Source organism: Sinohyriopsis cumingii, chromosome 1, assembly GCF_028554795.1.
Source record: "Sinohyriopsis cumingii isolate HCF-2022 chromosome 1, ASM2855479v2, whole genome shotgun sequence".
NCBI classification, from domain to species: domain Eukaryota; kingdom Metazoa; phylum Mollusca; class Bivalvia; order Unionida; family Unionidae; genus Sinohyriopsis; species Sinohyriopsis cumingii.
In genome coordinates, this window is record NC_142961.1 from 54,898,357 (window position 1) to 54,916,586 (window position 18,230).

Genomic DNA, 18,230 nt, shown 5'->3' on the forward strand with positions numbered 1-18,230 from the left:
TTGTATCCATTTTTATAGCCATGTTATCTCTTTGAAACCTGGTGCACATATATAGACTAGTTGTTAACATGTGCTTTTTATATTCATTATTTTTAATATTTTTAATATTTTCATCCATTTGTCTGTGCATCCTGTTATGTATGTTTAATTTACATTGTTTGTTATTTTTTTAAAATTTCAATGTATGCTATGGATCATTGTGGACTTGACCTTGTCCAAAATCAGGTTTACTGTGTACATAACTAGAGCCAATAATTTTGTTAACAAGTAATATATATTTAATATTTTCTCTATGATTGTGGGTTAAGTATTAGGATCATTATCAATAGAACTAAACATATTAATTAGGGTCTGGGTCATTGTTTTTGGAATTCCCCAATAAAAAATACCTAGCCTACCTGATGTTTACCACATTCTGTATTATCATTTTAGCAACAGAATCTTCTAGAATGGAAGCTTCCATTAACTAATAGTTTTTTTTAAAAAAAATAGGAAATGCTAATTGTGACCTAGATCAAGAAGAAGGTTATATAATTTTGTTTACTTGTTTACCAGAAAAATTATTTATTCCTGCAACAACATCTGAAGCAGAAATCAGTCTTATTGTTAAGTTGAGTATTTGATTTGAGCTGGAATTTACTTATTCAAATTATTTATTCAATTGAAATACAAAATGCACATAAATAATTCTTGGATGCACACATTAACTTGTCAATGATGTTATAGTAAATTCAGACAAGGACACATTGGATTATATTATTGTGATTCATCAAAAGATTGTTGTCACATCACCATGTCACAGGCCACTACAAGCACATCAACACCTTCAGCACTGGATCTTACTTCAAACACCACTGGAATTTGATTAGAACTTTATTCATTAAGACTGGTGATAAAACTTTTGATAAAACTTTTGGGATTATTTAGGATTTAATTTGTAATATTTTAAGTTCTTTTTAAATTTTCACCTTGTACTATAGGGAAATAAATTATTTGTTGAATTATGCAAGCCTTATTGTATTGTACTGTTTCTATTACTTAGTTTAAGTCACAAAAAATCCATACTTCATCCATACATCAATCCATCCATCATTCACAATTCTTCAGTTTCAGTATTATTTGATTTTTCATTCATGAATCCATTATCAACACTTTGTTTATCAGGGAAATTTGTTAAACCACGTCAGATGTCTTCATCGGCTCTTGGTTCACAGTTCTTCAGTTACTCTTTTAGTATTTTACAAATTTTTATCCATTTGTCTGTGCATCCATCCATCTATCATGCATGCATTCATTTTTTGAGCAAACTTTCAAAATTATTCTCAGTGAAACTATATGCACATTAGATTAGTGGTCTATATGTGACTATACTTCAGTAACATAAAGTTTTGACTTTGTTCACTGGTCTCCATCTATCATTAACACTTTCCTTCACTGAACAAACTCCCAAACCATTTAGTATATTCCAGTGATGCTATTGAGAAATCATCAGAGGGGCAGGAGAATATAGATGACTTTATCTTCATTTTTTACTTTACTAGTCTAAGAAATTATATTTGATGGGACAACATCATTACATGATATGTCTGCGTGGGATTGAGTCTTGGGTTCGGCTAATGTGGGTATTTGAGAAAGCTTGCCAGTAGCTTCTCATGGGTCGATGGTTCTTTTTGGGGTTTTCCCAGGTTCTTCCTCCACCATTTTTACTGACTGCCATGTATAGCCTATCTTGTGCTGGTTGAAAAATGGCATTAAACCTACAACAACAACAACATCATTACATGATGAAGTACATTAGAAATAACAGAGGGTGTTAAGATAGTCCAGTCATTCAACTATACCAGGATTGATCAGCTCCATATTTGATAAGGTTAAAGCCTTGAGAAAATAACCATTACACATATTCGGATGCAGCTTGTTATGAACATTATCTTGTACATTTACATGTCCCATTTAGGGGTCTAGTCTTGTTTACTATAGGGTACTAGCATAAGTAGTATTTTAAAAGAGTGCTGGACTATAGGGTCCTGAAATAAGTGGCATTTATGGAGAATGCTGGACTACAGCATCATGAAATAAGTAGCATTTATGGAGAATGCTGGGCTATAGGGTCATGAGATACATACTGGTAGTATTTATGGAGTGCTGGACTATAGGGGCATGAGACAAGTAGCATTCATGGTTAGTGCTGGACTATAGGGACCTGAAAAAAGTGGAGTTGTAGTATTTATTGAGAGTGCTGGACTGTATGGTCAAGAGGTAAGTAGTATTTATGGAGAGTGCTCGACTACAGGATCCTGAGATAAGTAGTATTTATGGAGAGTGCTGGATCATAGGGTCCTTAGATAAGTAGTATTTATGGAGAGTGCTGGACTGTAGGGTCCTGAGATAAGTAGCATTTATGGAGAGTGCTGGATTATAGGGTCCTGAGATAAGTAGTATTTATGGAGAGTGCTGGACTATAGGATCCTGAGATAAGTAGTATTTATGGAGAGTGCTGGACTATAGGGTCCTGAGATAAGTAGTATTTATGGAGAGTGCTGGATTATAGGATCCTGAGATAAGTAGTATTTATGGAGAGTGCTGGACTAAAGGGTCATGAGATAAGTAGTATTTATGGAGAGTGCTGGACTATAGGGTCCTGAGATAAGTAGCATTTATGGAGAGTGCTGGATTATAGGGTCCTGAGATAAGTAGTATTTATGGAGAGTGCTGGATTATAGGATCCTGAGATAAGTAGTATTTATGGAGAGTGCTGGACTATAGGGTCCTGAGATAAGTAGTATTTATGGAGAGTGCTGGATTATAGGATCCTGAGATAAGTAGTATTTATGGAGAGTGCTGGATTATAGGGTCCTGAGATAAGTAGTATTTATGGAGAGTGCTGGATTATAGGATCCTGAGATAAGTAGTATTTATGGAGAGTGCTGGACTATAGGGTCCTGAGATAAGTAGTATTTATGGAGAGTGCTGGATTATAGGATCCTGAGAAAAGTAGTATTTATGGAGAGTGCTGGATTATAGGGTCCTGAGATAAGTAGTATTTATGGAGAGTGCTGGACTATAGTGGTCTGCGATATGTAGTATTGTAGTATGGAGACTGCTGGACTATAGAGTCCTGAGATAAGTATTATTTATGGAGAGTGCTGGACTATAGGGTCCTGAGATAAGTAGTATTTATGGAGAGTGCTGGACTATAGGGGCCTGAAATAAGTGGAACTGTAGTATTTATTGAGAGTGCTGGACTGTAGGGTCATGAGATAAGTAGTATTTATGGAGAATGCCAGACTATAGGGTCCTGAGATATGTAGCATTTATGGAGAGTGCTGGACTATAGGATCTTGAGATAAGTAGTATTTATGGAGAATGCCAGACTATAGGGTCCTGAGATATGTAGCATTTATGGAGAGTGCTGGACTATAGGGTCCTGTGATATGTAGTATTATAGTATGGAAAGTGCTGGACTATAGAGTCATGAGATAATTAGTATTTATGAAGAGTGGTAGACTATAGGGTCCTGAGATAAGCAGTATTTATGGAGAGTGCTGGACTATAAGGGCCTGAGATAAGTATTATTGTAGTATTTATGGAGAGTGCTGGATTATAGGATCCTGAGATAAGTAGTATTTACGGAGAGTGCTGGACTATGGGGTCCTGAGATAAGTAGTATTTATGGAGAGTGATGGATTATATGTTGTTGTTGTTGTGGGGTTTAACGCCATTTTTCAGCACGATGGGCTATACATGGCGGCCAGTATTAATGGTGGAGGAAGAACCCGGAAAACCCCGGAAAGAACCACCGACCCACGAGAAGCTACTGGCAAGCTTTCTCACATGCCCACATTGGCTGAATCTTAGACTCGAACCGCCGCAGACAGAGGTGAGATGGCAGTGATCCGTAACGAAGAGCGCTTTAGACCACTCGGCCACTCGGGGCCCCGGATGGATTATAGGATCCTGAGATAAGTAGTATTTATGGAGAGTGATGGACTATAGAGTCCTGAGATAAGTATTATTTATGGAGAGTGCTGGACTATAGGGTCCTGAGATAAGTAGTATTTATGGAGAGTGCTGGACTATAGGGGCCTGAAATAAGTGGCATTGTAGTATTTATTGAGAGTGCTGGACTGTAGGGTCGTGAGATAAGTATTATTTATGGAGAGTGATGGACTATAGGGTCCTGAGATAAGTCGTATTTATGGAGAGTGATGGACTATAGGGTCCTGAGATAAATAGCATTTATGGAGAGTGCTGGACCATAGGATCCTGAGATAAGTAGTATTTATGGAGAGTGCTGGACTATAGGATCCTGAGATAAGTAGTATTTATGGAGAGTGCTGGACTATAGGGTCCTGAGATAAGTAGCATTTATGGAGAGTGATGGACTATAGGGTCCTGAGATAAGTAGCATTTATGGAGAGTGCTGGACTATTGGGTCCTGAGAAAAGTAGCATTTATGGAGGCTGCTGGGCTGTAGGCTATTTTCAGTAGGAGCCATTACAAAGTGTGTGTGGGAGGAAAGTGCTATTTAATCTTCAGATGACTTGTCTGTATCAGGTATATTACTGGTTATGTATAATTACTTATGTATAATTACTTTTATATAACATGTGTACATCACAAGGTTGATTATTGTTTCTACATGTCATTCTTCTCTTTTTCCATTTTAGTTATTTGGATTCAATTTATCGGGAGACATTTCAAATGTGTACCAATGGCAGCATCAACGATTACCCAGATTTACCTTGAAATGGACAAATGCTGATACAAGTACAAGAATTTTAGTTGTACAGCTTCGTAACCCAAAACTCATTGAGGCAGTTGTCTCATATTGTGTAAGCAACAGTCTTTTCTATGATCTTTTTCAAAATTCATTTTACATCTTTTGCAATGTTTGCATTATATCTAAGTAGGTAGGATATTTCACTTGGCACTACCTGTAAATTCATTTTTGTGTATTTGTACTTACCATGTCATACTTAGACAACTTTACTTCTAGTCTTGAGTCTTACAAATATTCTACTGGTAGATCAATAATGTTATTTTAATGTGCAATCAGTGAAGAGATATTATAACAATGTACCACCAGAGAAACTTGTGGACTTATTGAGGGAATAAGATTTATATGCCCAAACGTTTTTAAGGATTTTACATAGTTTACCTCTATTTTTTATTTTATATACTTTTTACAGAATTATAACATATTTGCCTTTTATGCTTGATGCAGGTCATAGATGTTTAATTATGCCATTTGTTTAACCTGTTGGTCTTAATGCATTATGTTGAGGATATACAATCATGCAAATGTCAATTATCAACTAATTCTCTCAGAGACCTCTTTGAATCAGTATTTGTGATGGTATGTCCTTGGGAAAGGAACTTTTCCATTTCCTTGGCTTAGTATAGCAAATGATGTGTTAAAAGTCTATAAAGTTATAATGAAACCTGCATATATGGAACAGTACAGTTGTGTCCATTTCAATGCAGAAATTTTCATAATGAAACCTGCATATATGGAACAGTACAAGTGAGTCCATTTCAATGCAGAGACTGATGCAGTGAAATCCATATGTAAGGAACAGTACAGTGGCTTCCATTTCATTGTAGAGATTGATGCAATGAAACATATCTATATGGAACAGCACAGCTGGGTCCAGTTCAAAGCAGAAATTGATACAATGTAACCTGCATATATGGAACAGTACAATTGTGTCCATTTCAATATATGGAACAGTACCGTTGTGTCTATTTCAATGCAGTGGAATCTGTATGTAAGGAACAGTACAGTGGCTTCCATTTCAGTGTAGAGATTGATACAATGAAACATATCTACATGGAACAGCACAGTTGGGTCCATTTCAATATATGGAACAGTACAATTGTGTCCATTTCAATATATGGAATAGTATGGTTGTGTCCATTTCAATGTAGAGATTTTCATAATGAAACCTGCATATATGGAACAGTACAGTTGTGCCAGTTTCAATGCAGAGATTTGCATAATGAAACCTGCATATATAAAACAGTACAATTGTGTCCATTTCAATGCAGAGACTGATGCAGAGAAATCTATATGTATGAAACAGTACAGTTGGGTCCAGTTCAAAGCAGAAATTGATACAATGTAACCTGTATATATGGAACAGTACAATTGTGTCCATTTCAATATATGGAACAGTACAGTTGTGTCTATTTCAATGCAGTGAAATCTGTATGTAAGGAACAGTACAGTAGCTTCCATTTCAGTGTAGATATTGATACAATGAAACATATCTATATGGAACAGCACAGTTGGGTCCAGTTCAAAGCAGAAATTGATGCAATGGAATTACAAAGTGCTCAATAATACTCTTGGACTAAAACTTTAATTTGGAAAAGTGACTTCAGACAAGGACATTTGGGATTATAATTCCGTGATACATCACAATTCTGTTTGCACATAGCCATACTAAAGGCAATTGACACATTACCACGTTTGAAACTAGAGGCACATCAACACATTCAATATCAGAATTTATTTGAATGCCACTGGAATTCAGTTGGAACTTCATACATTTGGACTTGTTATGGAACTTTTAGGACTATTTGGGATTTAGTTCACAATACTATAAGTTCTTTTTAAATTTTCACTTTGTATTTTAGAGAAATAAATTGTTTGTTGTATTTTACAAAACTTGTGGGTTTTCGCTCTTTTTTGTTACATAGTTTAAGACCATAGACTCATAACACTAGAGATTAGCATGCAAAACATGAGCATACACTAGATATCAGTATATGCAAAATATGAGTTTATACTAGATGAGTGTATGCAAAACATGAGTGTATACTAGATATCAGTGTATGCAAGATACGAGTTTATACTAGATGAGTGTATGCAAAACATGAGCATATACTAGATATCAGTGTGTGCAAAATATGAGTGTATACTAGATGAGTGTATGCAAAAACATGAACATATGCTGAATATAAGTACATAAATGAGTATTTACTAGATATCAATGTATGCAATATATGAGTTTATACTAGATGAATGTATGCAAGACATGAGTGTGTACTAGATATGAGTATGCAAAACATGAGAATATACTAGATATCACTGTATGCAAGACATGAAATTATACTAGACATAAGTATGCAAAACAGGAGTATGTACAAAATATGAGTACATGCAAGTCATGAGTGTATACTAGACACAGATATATGATAGACATAAGTGTATACTAGACACAGGTATATGATAGACATAAGTGTATACTAGACACAGGTATATGATAGACATAAGTGTATACTAGACACAGATATATACTAGACATGAGTGTATAGTAGACACAGGTATATACTAGACATGAGTGTATAGTAGACACAGGTATATACTAGACATGAGTGTTTACTAGACACAGGTATATAGTAGACATGAGTGTTTACTAGACACAGGTATATACTAGACATGAATGTATACTAGACATAAAAGTATGCTAGACAGGAGTGCATATAAGACATGATCATGTTCTAAACACGAGTGTGTAGTCCTTCTTGTAACATGTATTCCAGTGTATGCATACGACAATGGATTATACTTTACTACTAGGTTAATTATTGATCTGGCATTATTGGTTTCATTCAGTCAAACCTTGGGGCTAATCCAGTATGGGAAATGACACTGGAGTTGGAGACAATCACACCTACATCCATCCAGTATGTTTTCAAATGGAGTAATGAGAAGACAGGTAGACTGATGGCTCTGTGGCAGAGATCACTAGTGAAGTTTCAAGGATTAATTGATCACATTGCAGACACCATTGAGGGGAATCTTAAATTACCCTTGATGAAAAGAGTTGTACCCTTCACTGGATTGGTAAGAATAAATTGAATTTATTTATATTAACTGGACATCAACTTATATTATTTTCCAGGTTTAAAATTTACACCAGCCTGGTGGCCAGTGGCATGTAAAAGTGTACAGGATATTAATGACATTTGCTTGTAGCTAGTCTCTTGAATAAAAGAGAAAGAAAAACAAAACAGAAAGAAAGAAAACAAGAATGAAAGAAATGGATATAATCCAGTCCATTCATTAATGTCAAAAAACTGTAAATATGATGAAATTCAAAACAAAATTCTAACTCACATCATTGGACATAATGAATACTTGGATTTGTTTTGCTGGTAATGTAAAATATGTCACTTTAATGCAACCACTCTTTACAAAGTGGGTTAGGATGGTCTTCTCAAATGTCATCTTGAAAACTTAGACAAATAGAAGAGTCACTGTCAGTGAATTCTGGCAAGATGGTAATGAGGTCAACAAATCCTGGCTCATTATTCATTTTAGCCAAGCAAATTTTGAACAAAATTTTGTACTAATATATCTTAGGATATGTCACTTCCTACAAGGTGCAGGCTGGATAGTGATTTTTTAAATGTTGCCACATGATGTAAATGTAAATGATAAAACCATGTTATGGGCCAGATGTGCCATAGGTTGCACATGCTTACTCTATCAAAATTATTTTTGGGGTGGCTCCCATGGGAATAGTGCAGTTTCCTTAGCAACAATTTAATACCTACCACATTCCCAGACAGTTTTTGAGACTTGAAAAGTGTTAAGAAAGAGTAAACAAAAAATATTGATGTTTTTCAATGGAGACTAAGCCACCATTTCACATGAACTTGTAGAAAATTACTAGAAATTCAGATCTGAAAAAATTAAAAAACACAATAATATTAGAGGAAATGTGATAAGTGGAGCACTAGAATGAACATCTTTCACATTCATACATGCCATCGAGTATAGCTGAAGAAACAAGTTAACAATATGTAAAATGTACCACCACTGTTTACCAAAAAGTTGGAAATTATTGTGACATGGTTGTCTTTCAACCATGACATCTGTCTTATTACTGCACATGACTTTTACCCTTATGGAAAAACCTATAAGTGATGTATAAGTGACTTATATTGCTTACATATACAGGAGTTATAAGTGACTTAACCATTTAACTTACAGTTCTCTTATAAGTGACTTGTACATGAAGGATTATGATTTTATAAGTAAATTAGACATTTCATTTATACATGAATATACATATTAGGATTTTATAAGTAAATTAGGCATTTCATTTATACATGATATCCAGAATAGTCATTTCATTTATACATGAATATACAGATTAGGATTTTATAAGTAAATTAGGTATTTCATTTATACATGATATACAGAATAGTCATTTCATTTATACATGATATACAGAATAGTCATTTCATTTATACATGAATGTACAGATTAGGATTTTATAAGTAAATTAGGTATTTCATTTATACATGATATACAGAATAGTCATTTCATTTATACATGATATACAGATTAGGATTTTATAAGTAAATTAGGTATTTCATTTATACATGATATACAGAATAGTCATTTCATTTATACATGATATACAGATTAGGATTTTATAAGTAAATTAGGCATTTCATTTATACATGAATATACAGATTAGGATTTTATAAGTAAATTAGGTATTTCATTTATACATGATATACAGAATAGTCATTTCATTTATACATGAATGTACAGATTAGGATTTTATAAGTAAATTAGGCATTTCATTTATACATGATATACAGAATAGTCATTTCATTTATACATGATATACAGATTAGGATTTTATAAGTAAATTAGGTATTTCCTTTATACATGATATACAGAATAGTCATTTCATTTATACATGATATACAGAATAGTCATTTCATTTATACATGAATGTACAGATTAGGATTTTATAAGTAAATTAGGCATTTCATTTATACATGATATACAGATTAGGATTTTATAAGTAAATTAGGCATTTCATTTATACATGAATATACAAATTAGGATTTTATAAGTAAATTAAGCATTTCATTTATACATGATATACAGATTAGGATTTTATAAGTAAATTAGGCATTTCATTTATACATGAATATACAGATTAGACTTTCACTTATTAATGAAGCATACTTCATTTCTCTTTCTATATACTTTACTGATAAATAAAGAATACTTCACTTGATACACTTATAATGGAAGTATAAGTAAAATGCGAGCCAACCCTCCTCCCACCTGAAAAGTAAATGATCAATAGTACCATCAATAGGATCTTACATTTGATTAGTCTAGATTTCATCATTTTTTTTCTGAATGGCATTGAAAAATGTCTTTGAGTACAGGTGCACACATTGTTTAGATTCTGATGTTAGTGATTTTTAAAAAAGACAGAAAAGCAATAGCAAGTTTGCATGTAATTGGCTTAACCCATCACCCCACTGCTGGTAACTGCCAACACAATTGCTTTGAAAACTACAGTTTGGTAGGTGCAACAGTAAATAATACTGATGTGCAAAATAGTTGGCTCAATGAATATGAAGCACAAGATTATATGGTCATCTCATCAGACATGTCAAATCCTGTGGTCCAAACTGCACTACTGCAATAGAATATGTCTGCCCAACTGCAGCTAGTAGACCAACAACATATTACAATGCAATCTTATACTCACTAACACAATACCCCCATTTCTATCATGGCAGTTATCTTCAGGTTGTATGATCAGTTGCTGCACACGTATTGCTTGTTATAATTATTCCCAAATTAATGAGCAAAATAATGACTGCTCATTGCAAAAATTGAAACCATTTGAAAATGAGGCTACTGCAGCTACTCCCTGTGATGTAAGTTACATGCATATTTATTATTGGTAAATGTCTCCAGACCATTGACAAGAGAGACAACTGCCATTACCAAATAATAATAATAGTAACAACAATTACAATAACAAAAAACAGAGACAGATATAACAGGTTCAATAATAATAATTTTTTTTTCATAAGAATAATAATAATGGATTTATAAACAAATTATTTGGTTTTTTAAACCTAGGTTTTCTGGTTAAAAAATATATGTTCTCTCTCACACCCCCACACTGTGTAACAAAATTGAAGAGGCCAGTGCTTGTACTTATTAAGAGAGAAATACTGTATCTGGGTATCATGAAACTTGTGATATGGTATTTATGTTGATTTACTTGTGTTGTGTAACATTGTTTATAATAAAATTTCTTTAGAAGAACAAAGTGACATTTTCTATGTTTAACTGAGCATTGTAGATGAGTCTGCCTGACCTTTCATAATTTAATGGCTGACTTGTATCATGGACTTGCACATACATGCACAAATCCCTGATTCCACACATACACCAACATGCACAAATCCCTGATTCCACACATACACCAACATGCACAAATCCCTGATTCCACACATACACCAACATGCACAAATCCCTGATTCCACACATACACCAACATGCACAAATCCCTGATTCCACACATACACTAACATGCACAAATCCCTGATTCGACACATACATCAACATGCACAAATCCCTGATTCCACACATATACTGACATACACATACAAATCTCTGATTATACACATATGCTGACATACACATACAAATCCCTGATTACACACATATACCAACATGCACAAATCCCTGATTACACACATATACAGACATACATGTACAAGTCATGGATTACACACATATACAATCATACATATACAAGTCTCTGATTCCACACATATACATTCATGTACAAGGCCCTATACACATATACAGACATACACGAACAAATACCTGATTACACATATATACTTACATACATGTATAAATCCCTGATTACACACATATACAGGCATGTTCATACAAAACTGATTATACACATATACTGACATATACATACAAATCCCTGATTACATACATATACCAACATGTACAAATCCCTGATTACACACATATACAGACATACATGCACAGGTCCCTGATTACACACATACAGACATACATGTACAAATCCTGGATTACACACATATACAATCATACATGTACAAGTCTCTGATTCCACACATATACATACATTCATGTACAAGTCCCTATACACATATACAGACATACACGAACAAATACCTGGTTATGCATGTATACATATATACATTCATACATACATGTATAAATCCCTGATTGCACACATATACAGACATACATGAACAAATCCCAGATTACACACCTATACAGACATACATGTACAGGTCCCTGATTACACACCTATACAGACATACATGTACAAGTCCTGGATTACACACATATACAATCATACATGTACAAGTCTCTGATTCCACACATATACAGATATTCATGTACAAGTCCCTCTACACATATACAGACATACATGAACAAATACCTGATCACACATGTATACAGACATACATGTACAAATACCTGATTATACACATATACAGACATGTACAAATCCCTAATTACACACTTACATAGACATACATGTACAAATCCCTAATTACCCTCTTATATAGACATACATGTACAAATCCCTAATTACACACTTATATAGATGTACATGTATAAATCCCTGATTACCCACATATACAGACATACATCTACAAATTCCTTATTACCCACATATACAGACATGTACAAATCCCTAATTGCACACTTATATAGACATATGTACAAATCCCTAAGTACACACTTATATAGACATACATGCACAAATCCCTGATTATACACATATACAGACATGTACAAATCCCTAATTACACACTTATATAGACATACTTGTACAAATCCCTGATTACCCGCATATAAAGACATGCACAAATCACTAATTACACACTTATACAGACATACATGCTGTTTTACTCTAATTTTGATACCTCAGCTACATCAGTGTTGAAATTCTTCTTTCAAACCTTATAAAAATCTGAATGCAGCTTAAATAAGAAATGCAGTGATTCTCTTTATATTTAGTAAACTGTAAAGCAGTAAATGACAAAGAAAATAAACATATTTCACTTCTAAAAGCAAAACAATTTTGTCTGAATCACCCCTCCATTATCTGAACAAACATGCCTTAAGAAAAATGTCTCATACCACCTATAAGTGATTTGAATGTCACTTATGAGCAAAATGCATGAATCAACATTTTTGCACTTATACTGACTGATATATCACTTACTTATTACTTATGCAACGTATAAAGTAAGTCTTATTAGTGACTTATAAGTCCCCTATAAGTCAAACATACTTCACTCATAAGTCATTATATGTTTGGGGCCCCGTGTGGCCGAGTGGTCTAAAGCGCTCACCGTTCCGGATCACTGCCATCTCACCTCTGCGTGGGTTCGAGTCCAAGGCTTGGCTAGTGTGGGTATGTGGGAAAGCCTGCCAGTAGCTTCTCGTGGATCGGTGGTTCTTCCCCGAGTTTTCCAGGGTTCTTCCTCTACCATTTATACTGGCCACCATGTATAGCCTATCTTGTGCTGAAAAATGGCGTTAAACCCTTGAACAACAACAACAACATTATATGTTGTTTTTTTTTCCATGATGGTAGACCAGTGTATTCCTGGTGAGCATTTTTCTTATAGTACATTACCCAATCATAATACACTGTTTTTGAACAATACATTAAAACAATGCATTATTTTTAAACAATATATTATTTTTAAACAATACATTAATTTTGAACAATACATTATTTTTAAACAATATTTTGTTTTAATGAAGAACATAAAAAGGTTTATTTTACAAAAATAATTATTGTTACACTCAAATTGTTGATACAGATCAGAATATTTAGTATGATCTCCTGACAGTATGACATGTTGTGTCACACTTTCTTAAAAAGAAGTGTTCTCAAGAATACTGTTCTTAGACCCTGATCAACTGATACATTAAGTTGTGATGCATTGCATTATTAATCATGATTTTTCATTAGCATTAACTACTGATGGCAAACATTTTGCAAAAAGGTTCTCCATACCTCCAAGTCTTCCCCAGAAGACAGAGATATTAGGTCACAAAATCCTGTCTCCCAGTAAAGTTAGTAGGAATAAGGATGCCCTTTCAGTCCTCACAGATTCACAAGAGTTTGACATATAACAGGAAAATGTGGTACACCTTCCTTTTGGGTCCTTTGCCACCTCCCAAACATTAATCAAGGTGACAGAGGAGGAATTGATTTGGTCCATCAGAAAGTGTGGCAAAGGAGTTACTGTCCTTTATCCCGGGATCTGTGTCCCAAGCCTTCTGGCTCCAAGGATACTATTATTCTCTTTGGCTTGGAGAGATTTTCTAGGGCTACTTGCTGCCTAGATCTCTTGGTTATGGTTAGGGAACAGTTTAGTAAGTGCAAGTGTAAGGGGTTGTCTGTCCCCTTCCACCTTTGTTGAAACCTTTGTTCTCTGCGACTAATTATAGGGTTTACACCCTTTCTTGGGCCCTTAAACTACCCACGTTTGATGCTGGAGTGGCACAAGTAGATATTTACATGGGGGTCTGGTCTCACATTGCATTTGAAACATGGGAGGCCTGAGAACTTAAGGCCAAGTCTCTAGTTATATAGCCTTGCATGCCAATGTTTGCCAGCTGCCTTTTAACATTTATTGGAAGCAGTGGCCAAAACATCTAGGCATGCATTATCCATGTTCATGCTTTTATCTATGATCTTTCCTCACCTCAGCAGGGATATTATCATGGACACATCCAAGGTCTTACTGGAGTACAGTAAGAACTTTCTGAGGGATGCTACACAGGAGGCAAATACCCTATTTGGTCTGAGAGCCCATTCTCTATGTGGTTTCCTCACATTTGAGAGACTGGCAACACTGGTCCCTCACATCTGCTTCTTGCCTGTCAATTGGTTTTGTTTTCTGCAGTGTTCCTTCCTCCATCAATTCCCATAGGTGCCAGGCTAAACACAATTTCAAAGGTTAGGTTAAGCATCAAGGACAATGGGTGATTCCTCTATCATAAAAATGAGGATGTTCAAACTAATTATACAGGTTTCTGCAGTAGGAACATTGTAAGTTGGAGACCACAGCCTCATCAGGAATTTCATTAGATCTAGTGACTGGGTGGTTTCCAACAACCCTCAGGATATATATCTTTAGATCCATTTCATTTCTCCTTACAGGAGGTGCCTCCAGTTTTTCTTGAATAGGGAGGTTTTCCAATTTTGCACTGTGCCATTTTACCCAGCTTCCACATCCAGAGTCATGGGAATATTTGATATCCTCTTAGTCACTGGGGATATCTGTCCTTCAATATTTCATTGATTGGTTGATCAACAACAGATGGATAGTCTGTCAGATCTGTATCACTGTTGGTCCATGTCATCCAGATTAGGTCATTTACCCATTCTAAGGATATTGGAGATTACTCATTCAGAAGATTTTGTCCTTTGTGGGGATGAATTTCCTCATAATGAGAGGATTAGTCTGCATGCCCACGTGATAGAGTAGACAAGATCCTGACTCTGTTTGAGGCACAACTAAGACCATTTAGTTGGCTTGTCTGTTTCTATATCTTTTGAAAACCTTGAACTCAATAATAGACCTGGTATGTCTAGGCATATTGCTCTTATGCCTTCTTGGGATCCTTTTGATGAATCAGATTTCTCTAGGTCTAGATTTCCATCATCTGATTTGGTAGAAATATTAAGAGTAGTGTCTGTTTTTTGCCAGAGCTCCCATGCATGCCCTCAAAACCTCACCCCTGTCTCTTCAAAGATGCATCAGATTCTTGGTGCTCATCTGTAGCTGGAAGGGTTAATTCTTTAGGGTTTGTTGTCCCAATCTGTCCTCATCATCAACAGTTTAGAAGTAAGTTCAGTGTTCTTAGTCATCTTGGGTTCATCAACAAAATAAGAAGTGAATGCATGATGGTCTCCTCACACAACAAGGTGGTGGCAGCATACCTGCAGCAACAAGGAGGCACACATGCACCTTTTCTCTGCATGAAGGTTTAGAACCTTTCTTTTGCTAGACAACCTCAGAAAGGATTACCATCTAAATATGCCATATTCCTGGCAAAAAAATATTTTGGCAGACAGTCTGTTCAGGAGTGGTGAGATAGTTGTTATGGAATGGTCTCTGCACTAATCCATTACAGATAGTCCTTATGGAATGGTCTCTGCACTAATCCATTACAGATAGTCCCTGTGGAATGGTCTCTGCACTAATCCATTACAGATTCCCTGCTCAAACTTTAGATGAGAAACTTGGTAAACTTGTTTACAACAAGGCTAAACAACCCACTTTTGTTCCCCAGTCCCAGTCAACCTGGGCAGTGGATGCCTTTAGCCAGAAATGATATCATCTGTTTGCTTCCTACCATTTAAAGATCATTCCACAAGTGCTTCAAAAAGAAAAGACCTCCATTGCTCAGCTCATTTTCATAGCCACCTCAATGATGATGGTTCAGCAAAAGCTTCTCAATCTACCTATAGACCTGTCCAAGTCATTACCTTAGTAGAAGGATCTTCTGTTGCAACACAGAGGCTTTCTTCTAAACAACAGCTCACAGATTATTTACCGTCATGCTTGGCTCATCTCAAATGATCTATCCACCTGCACAAGTTTTCAAGCAATATTTACAAGGTGCATTGTTCAATCCAAGATTAGGTCAACAGCCATGCAGAGAATCTTTTGTGGTTGGTAAAGTAGGAAATGTGTCAGTCCTATCTTTTCTCTCTGAGTACCGAGGCTGAGTCTGTTCTCTTTATTTCGGAATAGAGACAAAGATCAGTTTCTACTATCAGAACTATTCATTATACTCAAGTTTTTGAAAGGCATAGTCATTGGTGCAGACTGTTACATAGCAGACTTTATGTGGTACTTTAAAAAGACCTGTGACTCACTTGATAATGCCTGGATGGATTTTCTCACATCTCTAACTAAAACCTCCTATGAACCTTTGGGTGAAGATTCTTTTAAGAACCTTACCCTCAAAATTGTTTTCATGTTCTTCTTAGAATTCATGAGACGAAGGACCAGATTTCATGCCCTGTCCTTAGAGCAAGGCTGTCTAAGGTTCTGTGTAAATTTTGAGTCAGTTTCTCTCTAGGTTTCTTAGCAAAAATGCAACAGCTTTGATTGGTTGCTCCAATCCCAATTGAGATGGATTCCATTCTGATTCATTTCTGTGCTGCAGATGATCAAGATAGACATTTATGCTGAGGTGCTGAGGTAGAACTTTACTTTTATATTTAGCAGCTTCTGAATGGAGAAGGCCAGGAAGTATACTTACCTACTCATAAGACCTCAGCTCTTTATTTTGACTGCCACTATTTCAAGTTGGATTACCATAACTTTCAAGAGAAGAGCTTATCAGTCCCATACCAAGAGGGACATTTTTATTCATGAAGATTAAAGAGATTTGAGCCATTGCTATCTTGTCAGTCTATCTAACTCATTTGTTTCTGGAGGATGTGACAATCTAGCAATCTCACACACTGTTCTTCTCCTCTGCTTCACTCACTGGCTCACCAAAGAGAAGGCGCATTTTCTTTGGGGCCAATAGTAGCAGGAGAAAAGGTGGCTTAGACAAATATCATCTGGCAGTAGTCTAGACTTCTACGGTACATTTGAGTACTTCTTTCTTCTTCCTTCCTTCACCTGAGTCATTGAATCATCAGCCTCCCATTGAACAGGTAAATTCAGCTTTGCAGTAGCAACAGGTTATGCATTATTGACATTAAAATGTAGTTTTATGGAGGGAGGGGAGGGGTAAAACTAAGTTTAATGATGTAATACTGACCTGTTGCTACTGCTAGATTCCCTCTTTATCCCCACACCTGCACCATTAATGTTAAGGGTGTCTTGGAAAAGAATGAGGGCTGATATGCATGGGCCAGGGCCATGGGTTAGACTTGAGATATTTCCAGTCATCGAATGGGTGGACAAATTCTTGTAATACAGTCAATTTGTATTTTCTGTCTTGAAAAGAGAAAGATATGCAGTTATAACAGCCTATTAGATCATAAAAGTTTGTCACCACCCAAGCCCCAGCCCCACCTACATTTTGAGTAAGGTATTTGCATACCTTTTCAGTGAGCTGTTAATGATAATAAAGCATTGGAGATTCAAGACAGAATTACTGTGTTAATCAAACTAAACAGCTTCTGTTTGCTTGTGACTGTTTCCAGATGGTGAAGTTTAGTAAATATTTTCCTCAATACTTCTAGGGTTGTCAACATCCACTGCAAGTTAATGATTAAAACACAGACTTTGTAATTTTTAGAAACTTTAGTATTCTATTACTTACAAAGAATCATATTGTCATATAATCACTTCATAATAGAATGGGCACAGCAAACCCTGAAAAAATACAAAAT

At 35.4% G+C, this 18,230-nt stretch overlaps 1 protein-coding gene across 1 annotated transcript in view; it reads left to right on the plus strand.

Moving 5' to 3' along the window:
* LOC149806893 (uncharacterized) overlaps nucleotides 1-18,230 on the plus strand; it is a 248,378-nt gene that overhangs the window by 170,978 nt on the left and 59,170 nt on the right. The window contains exons 30-31 of the mRNA XM_089959232.1: nucleotides 4,671-4,835; nucleotides 7,625-7,855. Coding sequence (XP_089815358.1) covers nucleotides 4,671-4,835; nucleotides 7,625-7,855 — 396 coding nt within the window. The remainder of the gene's footprint in view (nucleotides 1-4,670; nucleotides 4,836-7,624; nucleotides 7,856-18,230) is intronic.